This window comes from Brachyhypopomus gauderio, chromosome 6 (assembly GCF_052324685.1).
Source record: "Brachyhypopomus gauderio isolate BG-103 chromosome 6, BGAUD_0.2, whole genome shotgun sequence".
Classification (NCBI taxonomy): Eukaryota; Metazoa; Chordata; class Actinopteri; order Gymnotiformes; family Hypopomidae; genus Brachyhypopomus; species Brachyhypopomus gauderio.
The window spans coordinates 27,746,904-27,762,537 of NC_135216.1; the positions used below are offsets into that span (position 1 = coordinate 27,746,904).

A 15,634-nucleotide genomic window follows, 5' to 3' on the forward strand; every position below is an offset into this window, starting at 1 on the left:
TATTATTCAGAATTTATTTAAATCAGAAGATCAGCAATATAAAAATAAATAAATAAATAGATAGATAAATAAATAAATAGATAGATAAATAAATAAATGGTTGAATCTTCGCCGCCTTCCTCAAGATCGGCTCTTCAGAAATTCGTGAAACTTCATGAGAACAACTTTAACTTCTTCACGGGCGATCTCCCAAGCACACTCGCTGAATTCCTTTAAGAAAGACGTACACATTCTGTGTTAATCGACATGTGCCGTGTCTCGTTAGCTGTGGTGGCGCACGCGGCTGCCGGCGTGGAGCGTCACGTCAGCGACAACTAACCTTCAGCCTCAGTTGTTCCTCCAGCCTGTCATAGAAGGAGCCAAGTTTAGCGAGACTGCCGGCTGCATCCTGAGGTGCGTCCTGTCCAACCTTGCAAGGTCAAAAGCGTCATGTTTATCACAGAGATACATACATAACCTTTAACCTCGCATGATATCTGGGGGATTTGCTTGTGTATTACTCGATTCATTCAGCACAGGCCACAGGTGCACAGAGGTAGAGAATACTTGACTCACACATTTCTTTAAGTTTTCAACTTGTCTTGAAGACACAATATGCTTGAAGGTTTTTAGTGTCTCCTGGTCCCATGTGACAGATGTGTGGTCGTTCTGGAAGATTCTCCCAACACCTCTCAGAGTTTCCAGGGCAACCAGTGCCACATCTAAATTCTGCAAAACGAGGGCAAAATGTGCCAATTAGGGTTTACTGGTTCAAATGAAACTATCGATTTCATTAGCATCAGTCTGTTATCTTCTCATTTTGATACCTGTGCTTCTTGGAACACATCGTCTGGAAAACCAGCCTCCATTTTCACCTTCTCCTCCAAACACTTCAATGGTATCGGAGCACTCTGCAAATCCAAATAGATTAAACACACAAACAAACAAACATCAGTTAACACCAGTGTAATGGCCATCAGCTCCGGATGGGCATTGGACACAGCTATGCGTTACCCCTATCCAGTTAGCAAGGACATTTTGGAGAATTAAACTCTCTGTTGACTCTCTGTGTGAAAGTCTGGACACTCATCTGAAATATTTAGGCACTCTCTGTCCATGTTGGTCTAAAACACTCACTAATTACTCAATCATTTCTTCCACCAGTCTGTCCTCTCTTTCTTTCTCTTCCTGTTTCCTCTCTTTCTCTCATGTCATGCCACTGACGTACCAGTTGCCCACACCAACTGGCCACTCACACAGAACAAACTCATGGTTTGCCACTCAGCTCGTTTCCTTTCCCCTGCAAATGTCACAGTTTTGTTTTAGTTATAACCAAATGTAACTTTCACAAAACCAATACCATATAACCAACATTTAAGGAACTATGAAATTCAATAGACTAAATGTTTCCCTTTTTTGACTATATTTTTTTCTGGGCAACACCAGTGGTGATATCTTTCTACAGAGAGAGGGAGGAGGAGAGAGGGAGGGAGAGAGAGGGGGGGGGAGGGAGGGAGGAAGGAAGGGAGGGAGGGAGAGAGGAGAGAGAGAGAAAGGGAGGGAGAGAGGGAGGAAGGGAGAGAGAGATGAAGAGAGAGGGAGGAAGGGAGAGAGAGGGAGGAGGAGAGAGAGGGAGAGAGAGAAAGGAAGAGAGAGATAGAGGGAGAGGGAGCTAGAGAGAGGGAGAACTATAGAGAGAGAGAGAGAGAGAAAGGGAGATAGAGAGATATATATATAGAGAGAGAGGGAGATATATAGAGAGAGCCTCACCATGTTCAGCAGCAGTTCAACGCTCTTCTCGTTTAAGTACTCAAGTCTGAACTGCGTCCACTTGCATGGAACCACCGCAGCGTCCACCAAACTGAACACCGCCAGTACGACGCTCAACACTTTCAGCCCATCCATTACTGAGTCCTAGTATGTGCTAAAATGTTAAGCAGTTTATGAACAATTAATGAATGTCTTCGTTGATCGTCTGAAATGCTGTGAATGAATACCGGTCCTGGGTCTTTATTTATTACAACTTTTTTTTTTTTGGGGGGGGGGGGGTGGGTATTGGGGGAAAAACGTGCATGTTCAAACTACTGTACTGTAAAGTTACATTGTTAAATATTTATTTTTCAATGGGCGCTTATTGTTGTCATATGTGGCTATTACATCATAATCTCTATGTCATCACATTCTGTTTAATTTTTCATTCATTTTATTATAAAGTATCGATGTCATCACTTTCTCTTTTTTTTTTATTAGTGAAGTCCCCTTACTTCTTAAAATTAGTTTATCCTGTTTCAAGTGAAATTTTTGACAGTTGTCAACTGTTTTCACTGCATTTTTCTAACGTAGTTATAAAAAAGGTTAATACAAAATCAGAATCAGAATCTTTTCATCGTGCAGGTGTACGCACAAACACAATATATTATATATATATATATATATATATATATATATATATATATATATACATACTATATACATACAAGAGAGGGAGAGAGAGATGAGAGAGTAAAAGAAACACGAAATACAAAATACACGAGCAGACATCAAAGGTGCTATATAAATAAAGTTTACTTACTTACTTACATCCATTAAATTATATAAATATAATTTATGTGCAATGGCACTATTACGTAGCAAGTACAAGTTACCAAAGTGTATGATAAAGTGAAAGTGTTATGGTTTAAAATTAAAGTTTAATCAGGGAAGTGTGAGACGGGTCCGTGTGTAGAAGGATGATGGCCTGCGGTCAGAAGCTGTGGGGGTAGCGGCTGGTCCGGGTCAGAGATGGAAACCGCTGAAGAGTGACCAGCATGTAATGGTCAGCCATGATCTTTCCCTCCTCTTCATCTAGATGCGTAGAGATCTTCGAGGGTGGGGAGTGTTGATCTCTTCCGCACATCGCACTGTTTGCTGTAGCTTGCGTTTGATGTGCAGAGACACAGAGTCGAACCATACGCGGGTGGAGGATGTGATGGCGGACTCCATTACAGCTGTGTAGAACTGGACCGGTACTGGGCAGTCATGGCCTGGTGGTAGGGAACTGGTCTTGTGACCGGAGGGTTGTGGGTTCGATTCCCAGGCCTGAGGCCATGACTGAGGTGCCCTTGAGCAAGGCACCTAACCCCAACTGCTCCCCGGGCGCCGGGCTAGGGCTGCCCACCGCTCTGGGTACGTGTGATCCACAGCCCCCTAGTAATCACTAATGTGTGTGTGTGTGTGTTCTAACTGCACAGATGGGTTAAAAGCGGAGGACAAATTTCAATTGCGGTGTAAAAATCACAATTGACAAAAATACGGCACATTTACATTTACACATTTGGTTGTGGCAGCCCAAACGTCCTGAGCGGTGGCAGGAAGAACAGACGGTGCATGGGCCTTCTTCATACAGAGGAGAGATATGTCCTAGTTTATCCAGAAGGTCAGGGACGATGGTGTTGAAGGCAGAGCTGAAATCTGCAGACAACACGCGGGCGTAAGTGTTGTGACCGTCCAGCTGCTGCAAGGCGCAGGAGAGAGCTGGATTAATAGCATCATCTAAAGATCTGTTGGCTCTGTATGCAAACTGGAGGGGACCTGGAGGGCGTGAGTCATAGCTTGGAGATGCTGAAGACAAAGCCTCTCAAAGCACTTCATGACTACAGGTGTTAGGGCCCCTGGTCTGTAGTCGTTCAGGCAGGAGACCTGTTTTTAGGTACCGGTGTGGAGACAGAGGGTTTGAAGCTGGCCGGCACAGCAGACATGGTCAGGGTCTGATTGAGGAGGTCTGTGAGGATGGGTGAGAGCTGTATCTGAGTGTGACACACCATCCAGTCCAACAGCTTTCCTGATCTTCTGTTTCCTAAGAACAACACTGACCTGCTGAATGAGAAGAAGCAATGTACATATTTTTTTATTCACATGTCAATTATTTTCCATCACAACATTCTTCCATAAATGTTATATTACATTTATCTCCTTTGACTCCAAGTTGCTTCTTTTGATTTAGTTCAGTATTTTACGTTATTATTATACATTTTGTTGATTTGTGGTTTTATTTATCTGTTCATTTGTTCATTTAGAAATGCACCCTTGCCACGGTAAAGCCCTTTGTGTGTGGTTTTATGTGCGTGTGTTCATTTACATTTACATTTACGGCATTTAGCAGACGTTCTTATCCAGAGCGACTTACAAAGTGCTTTGCTTCTGATCACAGAATACATCCTAGGAAATAGTACAGATAGGCCAGAATTCAAGACACCATTGAGTCAGACTACTACTAAACTACAGGAGTCAGTATCATTACCTAGTGTTTTTCAAGTTAGACGTTTGCCAAGAAGCACAAATAACCATAGACAGACATACAACATAGACAGACGGACATTCATCCGTCGCACCTGTTGATTGTCTCGTTCTCATTATGTGTTTCACCTGGGTCTTGTTTATTTTAAAGTGTTTAGTGTGTGTCCATGTTGTGCTTGTCGCTGTTCTGTGTCAGAGTCTCGCCTGGGTGTGTAGCTGCGTGTTTTTAAGTGTTTACGACGCGTGCTAGCGCTATTTAGCACACATTGAATTAAAGCGCTATTTAAAGTGTGCTCTTGTCGCACGTTGTCTTCCCCTTGTGTCACAACGCTTAAGTCTATTCTAAAGTTCTTCAAAAAATGAAACACACGCCTTAAATACTCGCAGTGGCTCAGCTAATATAGATTAAAAACGTTTTCGATTTGAAACGGTCCACTTCACCCAAATAAAGCATAAGCACAAATCCTGACCAGTGATGGGAAGGTTGCTTCATGAATGAAGAAAGGAGAAAACTGATTTTAACATTTTCTTCACATTTTTATCTTTATATGTAAGTTTGTTTTTATTTCTGCAGCATATCTGTACAATTTGTGTGCATAGATAGATAGATAGATAGATAGATAGATAGATAGATAGATAGATAGATAGATAGATAGATAGATAGATAGATAGATAGGTGTTTTAAGTATCCCTTTGCAGGTTGCCATGCTGTGGTGGAAGTGGAAGTGAAAACGAACGTGTGACGCACGTGCATGTGGGTGGGCGGAACTGCACGCGCTTTTCTGCGTTTAACTTTGCCAACGCGTGTGGGGCATAATTACATAATTGTTACTTGCCACGAGGACGCCACGGTGGTTCGGTAGTTCTGACTAGTTTCTATTGTAACATGTCATGAAACTGAACACAGAGACCACCACGTTACGAAAATAGCACTGTGCCGTACTTGCTACATAGCGCAAAAGACCCCGCACACATCTGACGCAAAGAGGTAGCTTGCAAACGGCAGCCCGATCCATTCATCCTGAATTATGCTTTTTTCTCGAAAGTACTGGTCCAGATTGTTTTTTCACCCTTGAAAGGCCAGACAGGGACCAGTAGGTCTGTTAGAGGGGTCTCTTACTTTACTCACCTTATGGCGCTGGCATTTTATAAGCAGAAGTAAACATTCAATACTATTCCAATCATTTTATTTATACATTTTTGTTAAATACAGATCAACAAATTATCACCATTCAGTGTTTTTACTGCTTTACAATATTATTAATTGGCTTCTTGCAAACAGATCAGCACATTCTTGTAGGTTAAGTCGTTGGTTATATTCTCATGGTTGTGCTGGTCAACTCTGAATTTGCTAATATCTGGAGTTATAAAATAATATTTACGAAAACAACAATTTGAGAAATACCACAGAGATTTAATAACACCGTAAAACTTCTAAGATCAGTCTTTCGGACTGTTCATAAAAACTATGACATTGACTTTCCTCTAAAAAGCGAGCTGAGAAGGAGAAAAGTGAATTAAAATCCCAGATGTTCGGACAGCAGTCATTTTACTCACATTTGACCACAAAAAGCGAAGGCGGCCACTGAAGCATCATTTCGGGTGAGTCATTTAATTGTTAATCAAAAGAAGTCCTTCCAATACGGAGAGATGATAAAAGAGGCATTTGTTGAAGCCGCTGTTTCCTTGTTCCTTGAGACTTTAAAAAACAAATCGGAAATTCTATCTTCAATCAAAGCTCAGCTATCGAGGAATACAGTTACACGGCGCTCTGAAGCCATGGACGAGGATTTGACCCAGAAACTTTGGAAGGATATTGCAGAATGCGAGTGTTTCTCGCTACAATTAGCTATACTTTAAATACTTTATAAATATAAATAAATAAAATACTTTATTTATACTAAAAGGAAGGAAAGAAAGAATATACTATTATTACTATTATACAAATAGTAATAATAATAACTTAAATAATGATAATATAGAAGAAATAAAATTGTTTTGCATTTTTATAGTAGTTAGATCATTTTGACTTGGTCAAAAAGTATTTACACAACATGTATGTAAAAAAAAGTTAATTTGTAAATGCTGTCCATCGCATGCCAAGCCTACCTACAGTGTTAATTTTGACAGCAATTTTTGATTTAGTTTTAGTCTTAGTCTTTTGACTAAAATGTCATTTAGTTTTAGTCATAATTTAGTCTTTGGATTTGTTTTAGTCTTAGTCTAGTTTTAGTCGACTAATTATCATTAGAATTTAGTTGACTAATTATTCAAAGAATTTAGTTGACTAAAATATATATGGTGTAATAGTCATTATATACTCTTGCACAAAATGAAACATTTATTAACCAGTTACAGAATATTATTGTTTGTATTTGCAATATATACAAAAACAAATTTCCAAACAACTTTTTTGACCTGAACTTATAGTTATTGAGCATGGGTGGGTTTCCCGATAACGAACGATCTTAGAAAGTTACGAACAACTTTAAGAACGACGTAACTTTAAGAACGCCAAATTTACGAGTGTTTCCCAAAAGCCTTCGTAGTCTCCAAATTTACGAATGAGTTCTAAGTAGTTCTTAGTTGACTCCGCCTCTGCATCTGCACTGGAAAATCTCCGCTAGTCGAAAACCGAACCACCGATTTACATACATTTTTTCATAATTACGCCGCAAAAGCATCATTGGCAAAATGACAATCATAAAAACTAACAACTAATAAGTGTTGACATTTCAAGTATAAGGAAAAAATGAGTAGAACATATTATTACCTTTGCAATTCTGACCGATCGTAGGCTTTTATCAAGGCTATAAATAGGGCACACAATTAACCTTTCACACGTTATTCAAAACCATGGCAAACAAGCAGAGAAAATGAAACTTTCTGTCGAGTGAACTGGGCCAAAAACAAAAGTATAGCCTACTGTTTTCAATAGCTCGAGGAAGTTCATCAAATTCAGAAAAAAACAAAAAAAACTGTAGTCAAGTCAAAAATAAGGGGGCAGGACTCAGAAAGGAGAGGGCCAAGACTGGTGGAGGTCAAATGTCCACAAGTGCCTTCACTGATGAGGAGGAGAAGGCACTGGGGATACTGGGCCCCACAGCTACTGAAGGGACACCAGGGGATTTGATACAAGCTTCAGAGTGGATACCCACTGTCAGCTAGTATATATATATATATATATATATATATATATATATATATATATATATATATATATACACACACACACACACACCACACATACATACATACATACATACATATATATATATATCTTTTTGCTGCATGGCGAAGCAATGCTTTAGTAGCATGCACACATTTATGTCAGCTTTGCTTAGTCCGTGGGCATCACCAACAGTCTGCAGAACAGTCTGTGGCATAAAATCGGAGGGCGGTCAGTAACTGCGTCGTGGAGCTAAGGGCAAAATTCTGTATTCAGACGAACTACATTGCTTCGTGGATTACGTCGTCTTCTTAAATTATGTCTTCTATTCAAAGCCAGTACTCTGAAGAGCTGCCATGTTCATCACACAAGCACAATTGCTAGCCTTAATCCAAGTTACTTATATGTGCTGCGGATTAATCAATCCATTTTATTGGTTAAGTTAAAACAAGCTTAATAGGCCAACTTGTATCCATTTCTTTGCAAAGAATACATTAATTTTGAGTCTGAAACGCTGTTGACTGCACGATGACGAACAGAGAGATTTAATTAAATATTGGGAAGATATAAACTAATGCTAAATAATTCAAAGTAGTATATTTGATTTCTGTTGACACATTGTGGTATATGCGATGTAAATACTTCAAAAGAAAATAGGCTACTAGGCTAATTATACACATAAACGCAAATGTAGTAATGCCGTGATTAAAACCCACGCGAGTGAAATTAGCGCCTCTATCATTTTTGAAGTAGAACTGCACGAGAGCTTCGAGTTAAGAAGTACTTAGTGAGTTACGAATGGGTCCGGAGATTCTTAACTTACGAACGACTATAAGAACGACGTAAGTTACGAAGAGTTTCGGGAAACACTCGTAAATTTAAGAATATTCGTAAGTACGAGGTTACGAAGTACTTAGAGTTACGAACGTTTCGGGAAACCCACCCCATAACAATAATAAACCATTGATGACCAGTAGGTCCGATCTACCTGAAAAGCATATGTAGAAGCATATGTAGTTTATGAACAATGCATATTACATTGTATATAAAACTGGGTGCCGTAAAAACAACAATGCCATAGACCGCTGATGTCGTTTCATTTGTCGTATTTTCCCGACATCATCGTCCCACATGGTTTACACACCGTATTCTTTTTCTCAAAGTCAAAGGAGAAATGTGTCCATATATCGCCGCTCATCTTTCTCCCTGCTGACATTGTCGAGTTAACATCGAGTTGAATTTCATGAGTGGCCACAGTTCACAGGCTGGTGTGTTCTTACCAGGTTCTGTGCGATGTGAAGACGTTAGTTCTGATTGGACGGTTACCCGGTTTGTCCCGCCTATCCGTGTACGCTAAAGTAGTTACAGCTGGATCTCTTCTTAACTTATCCCTACCTTTCACTAAACTAAATCAGGTCTGATTAGATGTCGTCGCTGGCCAATATTTTCGTCTCGTTTTTACTCGTTGACGAAAATGTCCATTAATTTCGTCATCGTTTTTATCCCTTCGCATAGTTTTTTATTTAGTTATCGTCTCGTTTTCGTCATGAAAAAAGGTTCGTTGACGAAAACTATGACGAAAATTATTCGTCAACGAAATTAACACTGCCTACCTATAAATAGGCAATTAATCTATTCTAATAACTTTTAGAAGGAATCGAGCAGCATGGCAAACCGACCACGCAAAACAATTTTTTCTCAGGACGAACTAACACAAATGCTGGAAGAAATTGAAGAAAACAAGAGCCTGCTATTCTTCCAATAGAAAACTCAATAAGTGCCTGCAGTGCATACAACAGATCTGCAATGGACATACTCAAAAAATGGCACAACTTCTCTAGTCATGCAAAGTCTCTTAGTAAAGAGAGGGCTAAGACTGGTGGGGGTCAGTCATCTACAACAGCCCTCACACCAGAAGAGGACAAAGCCCTGCGAATACTGGGCCCAACTGCAACCCAAATTATCACTGGGGGGATAGATGTAGCCTCAAATGAGTTCCCGACTACCCCACCTCAACCTGCATCCCCTGTGCAACCTTCTTTTCCCTCCAACAGTCCTGTCCCATCTTCTGGCCCTTCCTCTGACCAACATATTGAAAGACCTTCACATGTTCCCGACAATGAAGGTAGATGCAGCGAGGAGTTAATTTCTATTGAAGGCCAAAGGCTCCAGACAGAAAAAGAGCGTCCGCATTTATGTCATTTATATGTGTATATTAATATGTTGTATTTCGTGAAAACAATAATTTCAATTTAGTATGTATATTAATGCGCAGTATTGAACTAAGGACGTTGGATCTAATTTATGTGACGCAATTACGCTTTCAAAAGTACATTTAACTGTTCATGGATTCGTGTTTGTACCAGAGACCGCATACTGGACGACACGAGTGAAAAGTGAAGCCTCCTTGTGTCAGCTGCCCTCTAGTGGCTGGCTGCAGTACAACTTTTAACCCCGTCCATTCACATGTAAGAGAACGGGCCGGACGAGAAACTTTGAATTTTTATTACACGTAAAATAAGTTTTTTGAGCAATTATATTTTGTCAATTCTATAACACCCTGAAGGAACATTTTGTCCTCCAATGTTCTCTGTGACTTTTTGACACCCCGTCTCACACCTCCCCCCCCTTCTGTATGTTCTGTGTGTGTACCAGAGAACATTATCACCTCCTACCTAGGTGCTTCCTGTCTGCAGTTAGGTGTTTCCTGTGCATTATGCTGTACAGGTATGAATTATGCTCTGCTGTCGTGCAACCTGCTTGAGAAGTAAACCCCCTCCAATGGTTAAGAAGAATGTATTTGTTTCCACATATGGTAGCATAGATTACATGTTAGACTAGCCTCCTTGAGCCCACCCTGTTGCTTGCACACACAGGGCTGGTTTGTGTATGTATAAATGAGAGGACTGCCCTCTCATCTTGGAACATTTGGGGTACAGCTTGCCTGTGTGAATAAACTTCTCTACTGCAAGAGTGGTTTGTTCCTTGTCAAGAACGTGGTAGTGAGTCTTCTGAGTATTGGTGCCTGTGTCCTGAGGCTGGAACCCTCACAAGTACCAGGTGTCGACTTCTCGTATTATTATTGGGGAGAGTTTCCGGAGTGGAGCCCTCTTACAGTCTCGTGCATCAAACGCTATGTACGTATACCCCGAAAACCTGATGGCTCTAGGGAGCCCCCGCCTTTGGGATGCCATTTGATCCTGCAGAGTACGATTATGATCATGGGCCTACTCTGGCTTATTTTGATGTGTAATTTTGTTATCGCTTTTCCACATGATAATAGCTTCTGGCAATATGCTAATTTGACCGCCCGACTGACCACTAATGAGTCATGCTATGTGTGTGACATCATGCCCACTACCTCCACGTCTTCAGTGAGTCCTGACGTCCCTTCCGAGACTGACACACTTCAGGCAGTGGCAGAGGGTTGCTTAGCAGATCGCTGTCTAGATTTTAAGTCGACTCGTTGGTGTAACAAGCATAATGGTAATGAGCTGATTTGTCTGAAGAGGGATAGAGCCCGGAAAATGAAATGAAACAGGAAAAAATTCTTGGCCTATGTGGGGAACCTTGTTTGGCTGGATGACTCCCTATATTGCCATAGCAATTCCTGTCATTATCGTTGTTTTGCTGTTGCTGTGTTGTGGTCCCTGTCTTTTTAGGTGTCTGATGAATCGGATGTGGGCTATGGTCGATGCCTTGACACAAGCTCGCCCTCATGCCATGCATCATCCGCTCCTGAAACCCTGGCAGAGTGCTGAATCTTGAGAGGGGACCTGCTTTGTATTTGTATTTGTATGAGGAATAATTGTATTGTGATCTTATTGTATTTCAATCACAAAAGAGGGGATTGAAGGAACATTTTGTCCTCCAATGTTCTCTGTGACTTTTTGACACCCCGTCTCACACCCCCCCCCCCCTCTGTATGTTCTGTGTGTGTACCAGAGAACATTATCACCTCCTACCTAGGTGCTTCCTGTCTGCAGTTAGGTGTTTCCTGTGCATTGTGCTGTACAGGTATGAATTATGCACTGCTGTCGTTCAACCTGCTTGAGAAGTAAACCCCCTCCAATGGTTAAGAAGAATGTATTTGTTTCCACATATGGTAGCATAGATTACATATGTTAGACTAGCCTCCTTGAGCCCACCCTGTTGCTTGCACGCACAGGGCTGGTCTGTGTATGTATAAATGAGAGGACTGCCCACTCATCTTGGAACATTTGGGGTACAGCTTGCCTGTGCGAATAAACTTCTCTACTGCAAGAGTGGTTTGTTCCTTCATTTGTTCCGGGAGATCTCTCAACCACACACTTCTCTGCAGAGTGTTACCATCTATTAAGGATTAGTACTGGTGTTCCTCCATCACCCTCCGCTCATTGCTGAACACAAGAAAAGGGCTTTCTACTGAGAAACAAAACTTTTACACACCCCATTGCATATCTCTCCACGATAAACAGATTTTATAGAAGTTATTAAGTGTTATTTAAAGGGGTGTGGCGATAAGGTGATTGACAGTTAATAGACGGTTTCATGAGCAACGTCACCAAAAAGATGCGCGCGCATTTTGGCAACGAAAGTGGAGATTTGTCCCATGGGACCACAGTGCAGATCTAAATTCTTTACCATATAAACAAGATAATAAACGTTACTATTTTCAAGCACTGTATGTATGTGTAGCAAGACATTATTGCACTATTATCCTCACACAATGATATTTTAATATGATATTTAATGATATTTAATAATGATCTTTCAAAATAAAAGTCTCTCAATAATAGCCGAATCTACTGTAAGTCTCTACGTCAGTCAGCTTAATAATCAAGATCGTATCATTTATATGAGCAAACTCACCCTGCCGACAGGAGAAATTCTTCCAGATCCTTACAAAATATTAGAATGGGAGAATGATTTGTCAGAATGGCCTCCAGTTCAGTGGCCAGATATCTTTACTTATTTGATTGAGAAACCTAGCGTTTACACTAAAGAGAAACTGCGCGCCTACAAGTCACTGGATGAAATGAGGTGATTATTTTGGTGAACATGCTACAATGATTAAAAAAAAAGTACAGAGACATATATTGTAGAAAAATATTTTATTTGTTACTGTACTCAGTTTAATAAACGTGGCAAATGAAATTATAAATCTCATATGTGTATATACAATAGACAATGCATATACAATGTATGAAATACATACGTGAAATCCGAAAGTGCTTGCACTAGCTAGTTAGCAATAGCACTTCGGACAAGCACATTTTCATTTTAAGCCCTCGCCGAGTAATTGAGAGTTATAACCAGACGTCCTGAATTAAATAAATGTATGAAAATCCACCTGACCTAAAATGAAATGGGCGCTACAGACGCGGGCATTCTTTATGATGTCCTCTGTCCAGTCCACTCTGTTAATAGCCTGCAGCCATAGCCGTCTCCTATTGCTCTGAAATGGACGCAATCCAGATGGCATTCGATAAAACTTTAAACCTTTATCCGACGAATAACGGTTCGAACAGCCGTATACACAACAACCAGACATCTCTATTTTGAACAACACTACATATTAAAAAAAAACAGCGCTGATGCTAACGCAAGTCAATGATAAAATGCTACACTTCCGTTGCCAATATGCGCGCGCATCTTCGTGACGTCATCTTTGTATACAAACTTTGAAAGGGTCTGCGTTGGTTGACATCTAATACCAGACGCTCAAACGAGAACGCGCTCAATAGCAAAACTCTATCAAAACTCTCGACAGCAGTATTCAAACCTTTTACCTTTGTTTATTTTGTAAAACGTCAAAAGTGTCTATACTGGTGGGCGCATCCTAACGAATGTTGGGGCAGAGATACGGTCTCTGGCGGAGAAACTGTCCTGCCTACCGGTTCTAATGCGCATGCTCTGGCTCCAATTTTCATCTACTGCGCAAGCGCATCCAAGATGGCGGTGTCCGTGCGGCCATCTTGGTGGCTTCAAAAGTTCACAATGGGAGTCAACGGTGACATACCGTCCATTATATATACAGTCACTGGTTTGTACACACAAGCGTGCGTAGTTCGGAGCGTTTTTAAAGGGATAATCAGCGGCCTCTATCGTTTTTCAGACAGAACTGAGCGTGAAATTCATGGTTAGGAACAACCTAGCGAGTTACGACAGGGTCAGACCACTCGTAGAGTTACAAACGAGTTTAAGTACGACGTGGGTTGAGGCTTTTGGGGAAACTCGCCCCAGATAAATATAGGTGATGTCCTGTGGCTATTGCATCATAAAGATAAGAATGTCATTCTCTTTAATTTCTCTTTTATTTTATTGTAAAGTATCTATGTCATCACTTTCTCTTTTTTTCATTAGTGAAGTCCCCCTCAAATGGGTTTAACCTGTTTCAAGTGAAATTTTCAGCTGTTGTCAACTGTTTTCTACAGAAGAAGATTAGGGCCACTATAAAAAAAAATTTAAAAAAGGGCAGCCAGAATTTGGAGATAAAACTTTTTTCTCAAATTTCTGACTTTAATCTCATATTTCTGACTTTTTTCTCACAATTGTGACTTTAATCTCACAATTTTGACTTTAATCTCACAATTCTGACTTTTTCTCGGAATTGTGGGTACTTAGAAGTCATCAGCTTAATGACAGAGACATGTAGAGGCGTGCAGTTGGTGAACCAACCTGTGGACGGAAAATGTCTGATTTAAGTGAGTTTCTACATGGGTGAGGGGTATCAGGAGACACCATTTCAATACCATTTCGGCTGGCACTTTTTTCTCAGCAAATTACCGTTACTTGTTAGCATGTTTGTTAGCTTATAATGTTAGTCAAATAGGCCACGTCTCACATTACATCAAAGTCGGTGAATTGACGGGTATTTGAGTATTATTGTAGCCTACTTTGTTTCTGTTTGAACTGAGTATGTTTACTGCGGCAATTAAGCAGCACGTTATGAGCGCTAGCCACCTGCTAATATCAGTTTAAGACAGTTCAAGACTGAAATCACAATTTATACTCTATGCTAGCCTAACTCAGAACAGTTCTAGTCAGCAGCCTGGCGCTGCAGCGGATTGAGAATTTCACCAGTTCGCTATTGTGAATGACTTTTACCGGGCATATTGTACACACGAAGACAAAATAAATAATAATAAATAACAGAATAATACCGGCCAGCAAACACTAATCCATTTGCTCAATGGAACTCTGTGTGCACATGGTTATTTACTGCTGGATGCAGTGAGAGAGTTTGATTTATACTTTCTTTTGTTTGCTTAAAGGCCATATACTGTAGCTCCCTTATCCCATTATTGTATTTGTCCCAGAATACATGGTTTTGCTGTTAATTGGAGACACTGACACAGCTTGAGGTTACTGTTTGTTGTGATTTGGTGCTGTATAAACAGAGGTGGAAAGAGTACTGAAAATTGTAATTGAGTAAAAGTATCATTACTTTGCCTAAAATCTACTCAGAGTAAAAGTAAAATTACCCTTCTCACAATTTACTCGAGTAAAAGTACAAAATTACTTCATTTAAAATGTAATTTGAGTAAAAGTTACTTAGTTACTTTCAGTTATTTAATGCATGGATGAATCATGAACCAAATTCAGCACAAGTTGTTTTAATAGATTTCAAAGTGTATTTAAGTGCACATCCACACTTGCAAAAAGATCAGCTGGGCTCAGGAACATACTTCCTCACAGCACAAGGACAGTCACAACCTGTACCATAAAGTGCAAACAATTTTCAGTCCTATTGTTCAACGGGCAACACTATGATAAGAATAAAGAAATTTAAATGATAAATTATTCAAAAAACAAAATGCACACAAAATTAAGTGTCCACAAGATGCCACAAATCAAACTAAAATGCAACTGGATTCCACTACTCACAATAAAATGCCCACAGGATCCCACATCAAAAATTAAAAAATGCTCATAGGATCCCACAATTTAAAAGTAAGTGCTCACAGGATCCAACTATTCAAAATACAGTGCCCACCGGATCCCACTATTCAAAATAAAATGCCCACAGGTTGCCACAACTCAAAATAAAATATAAAATGAAGACAGGATCCCTCATGTCAAAATAAAACAAAATGCGCACAGGATTCGACTATTTAAAACGCTCACAGGATCCAACTATTCAAAATACAGTACCCGCAGGATTCCACTTTTCACAATAAAATGTCCACAGGATCCCACAGAACCTGATAGATAGAAGATTTAAAGATA

The 15,634-nt window shown here is 40.1% G+C and overlaps 1 protein-coding gene across 1 annotated transcript; it reads right to left on the minus strand.

The window, feature by feature from the left end:
- On the minus strand, window positions 1–1,884 carry LOC143516376 (interferon alpha-4-like). The gene is made up of 5 exons (XM_077007927.1): window positions 1,750–1,884; window positions 807–890; window positions 556–708; window positions 320–409; window positions 1–210 (listed from the first exon to the last, which is right to left on the minus strand). Exons 1-5 carry the CDS (start codon window positions 1,882–1,884, stop codon window positions 121–123), a joined length of 552 nt encoding a protein of 183 aa, XP_076864042.1. The 3' UTR covers window positions 1–120.
- Between the last annotated feature and the right edge of the window lie 13,750 nt (window positions 1,885–15,634).

What these genes read in the sequence shown, in the direction of transcription:
- LOC143516376 (XM_077007927.1), bottom strand. Translation starts at nt 1,884, where the DNA reads ATGGATGGGCTGAAAGTGTTGAGCGTCGTACTGGCGGTGTTCAGTTTG. An exon ending in TTGAACTGCTGCTGAACATG is followed by an intron (nt 891 to 1,749) that starts GTGAGGCTCTCT and finishes TTGGATTTGCAG; the next exon opens with AGTGCTCCGATACCATTGAA. An exon ending in TTGAAAACTTAAAGAAATGT is followed by an intron (nt 410 to 555) that starts GTGAGTCAAGTA and finishes TGACCTTGCAAG; the next exon opens with GTTGGACAGGACGCACCTCA.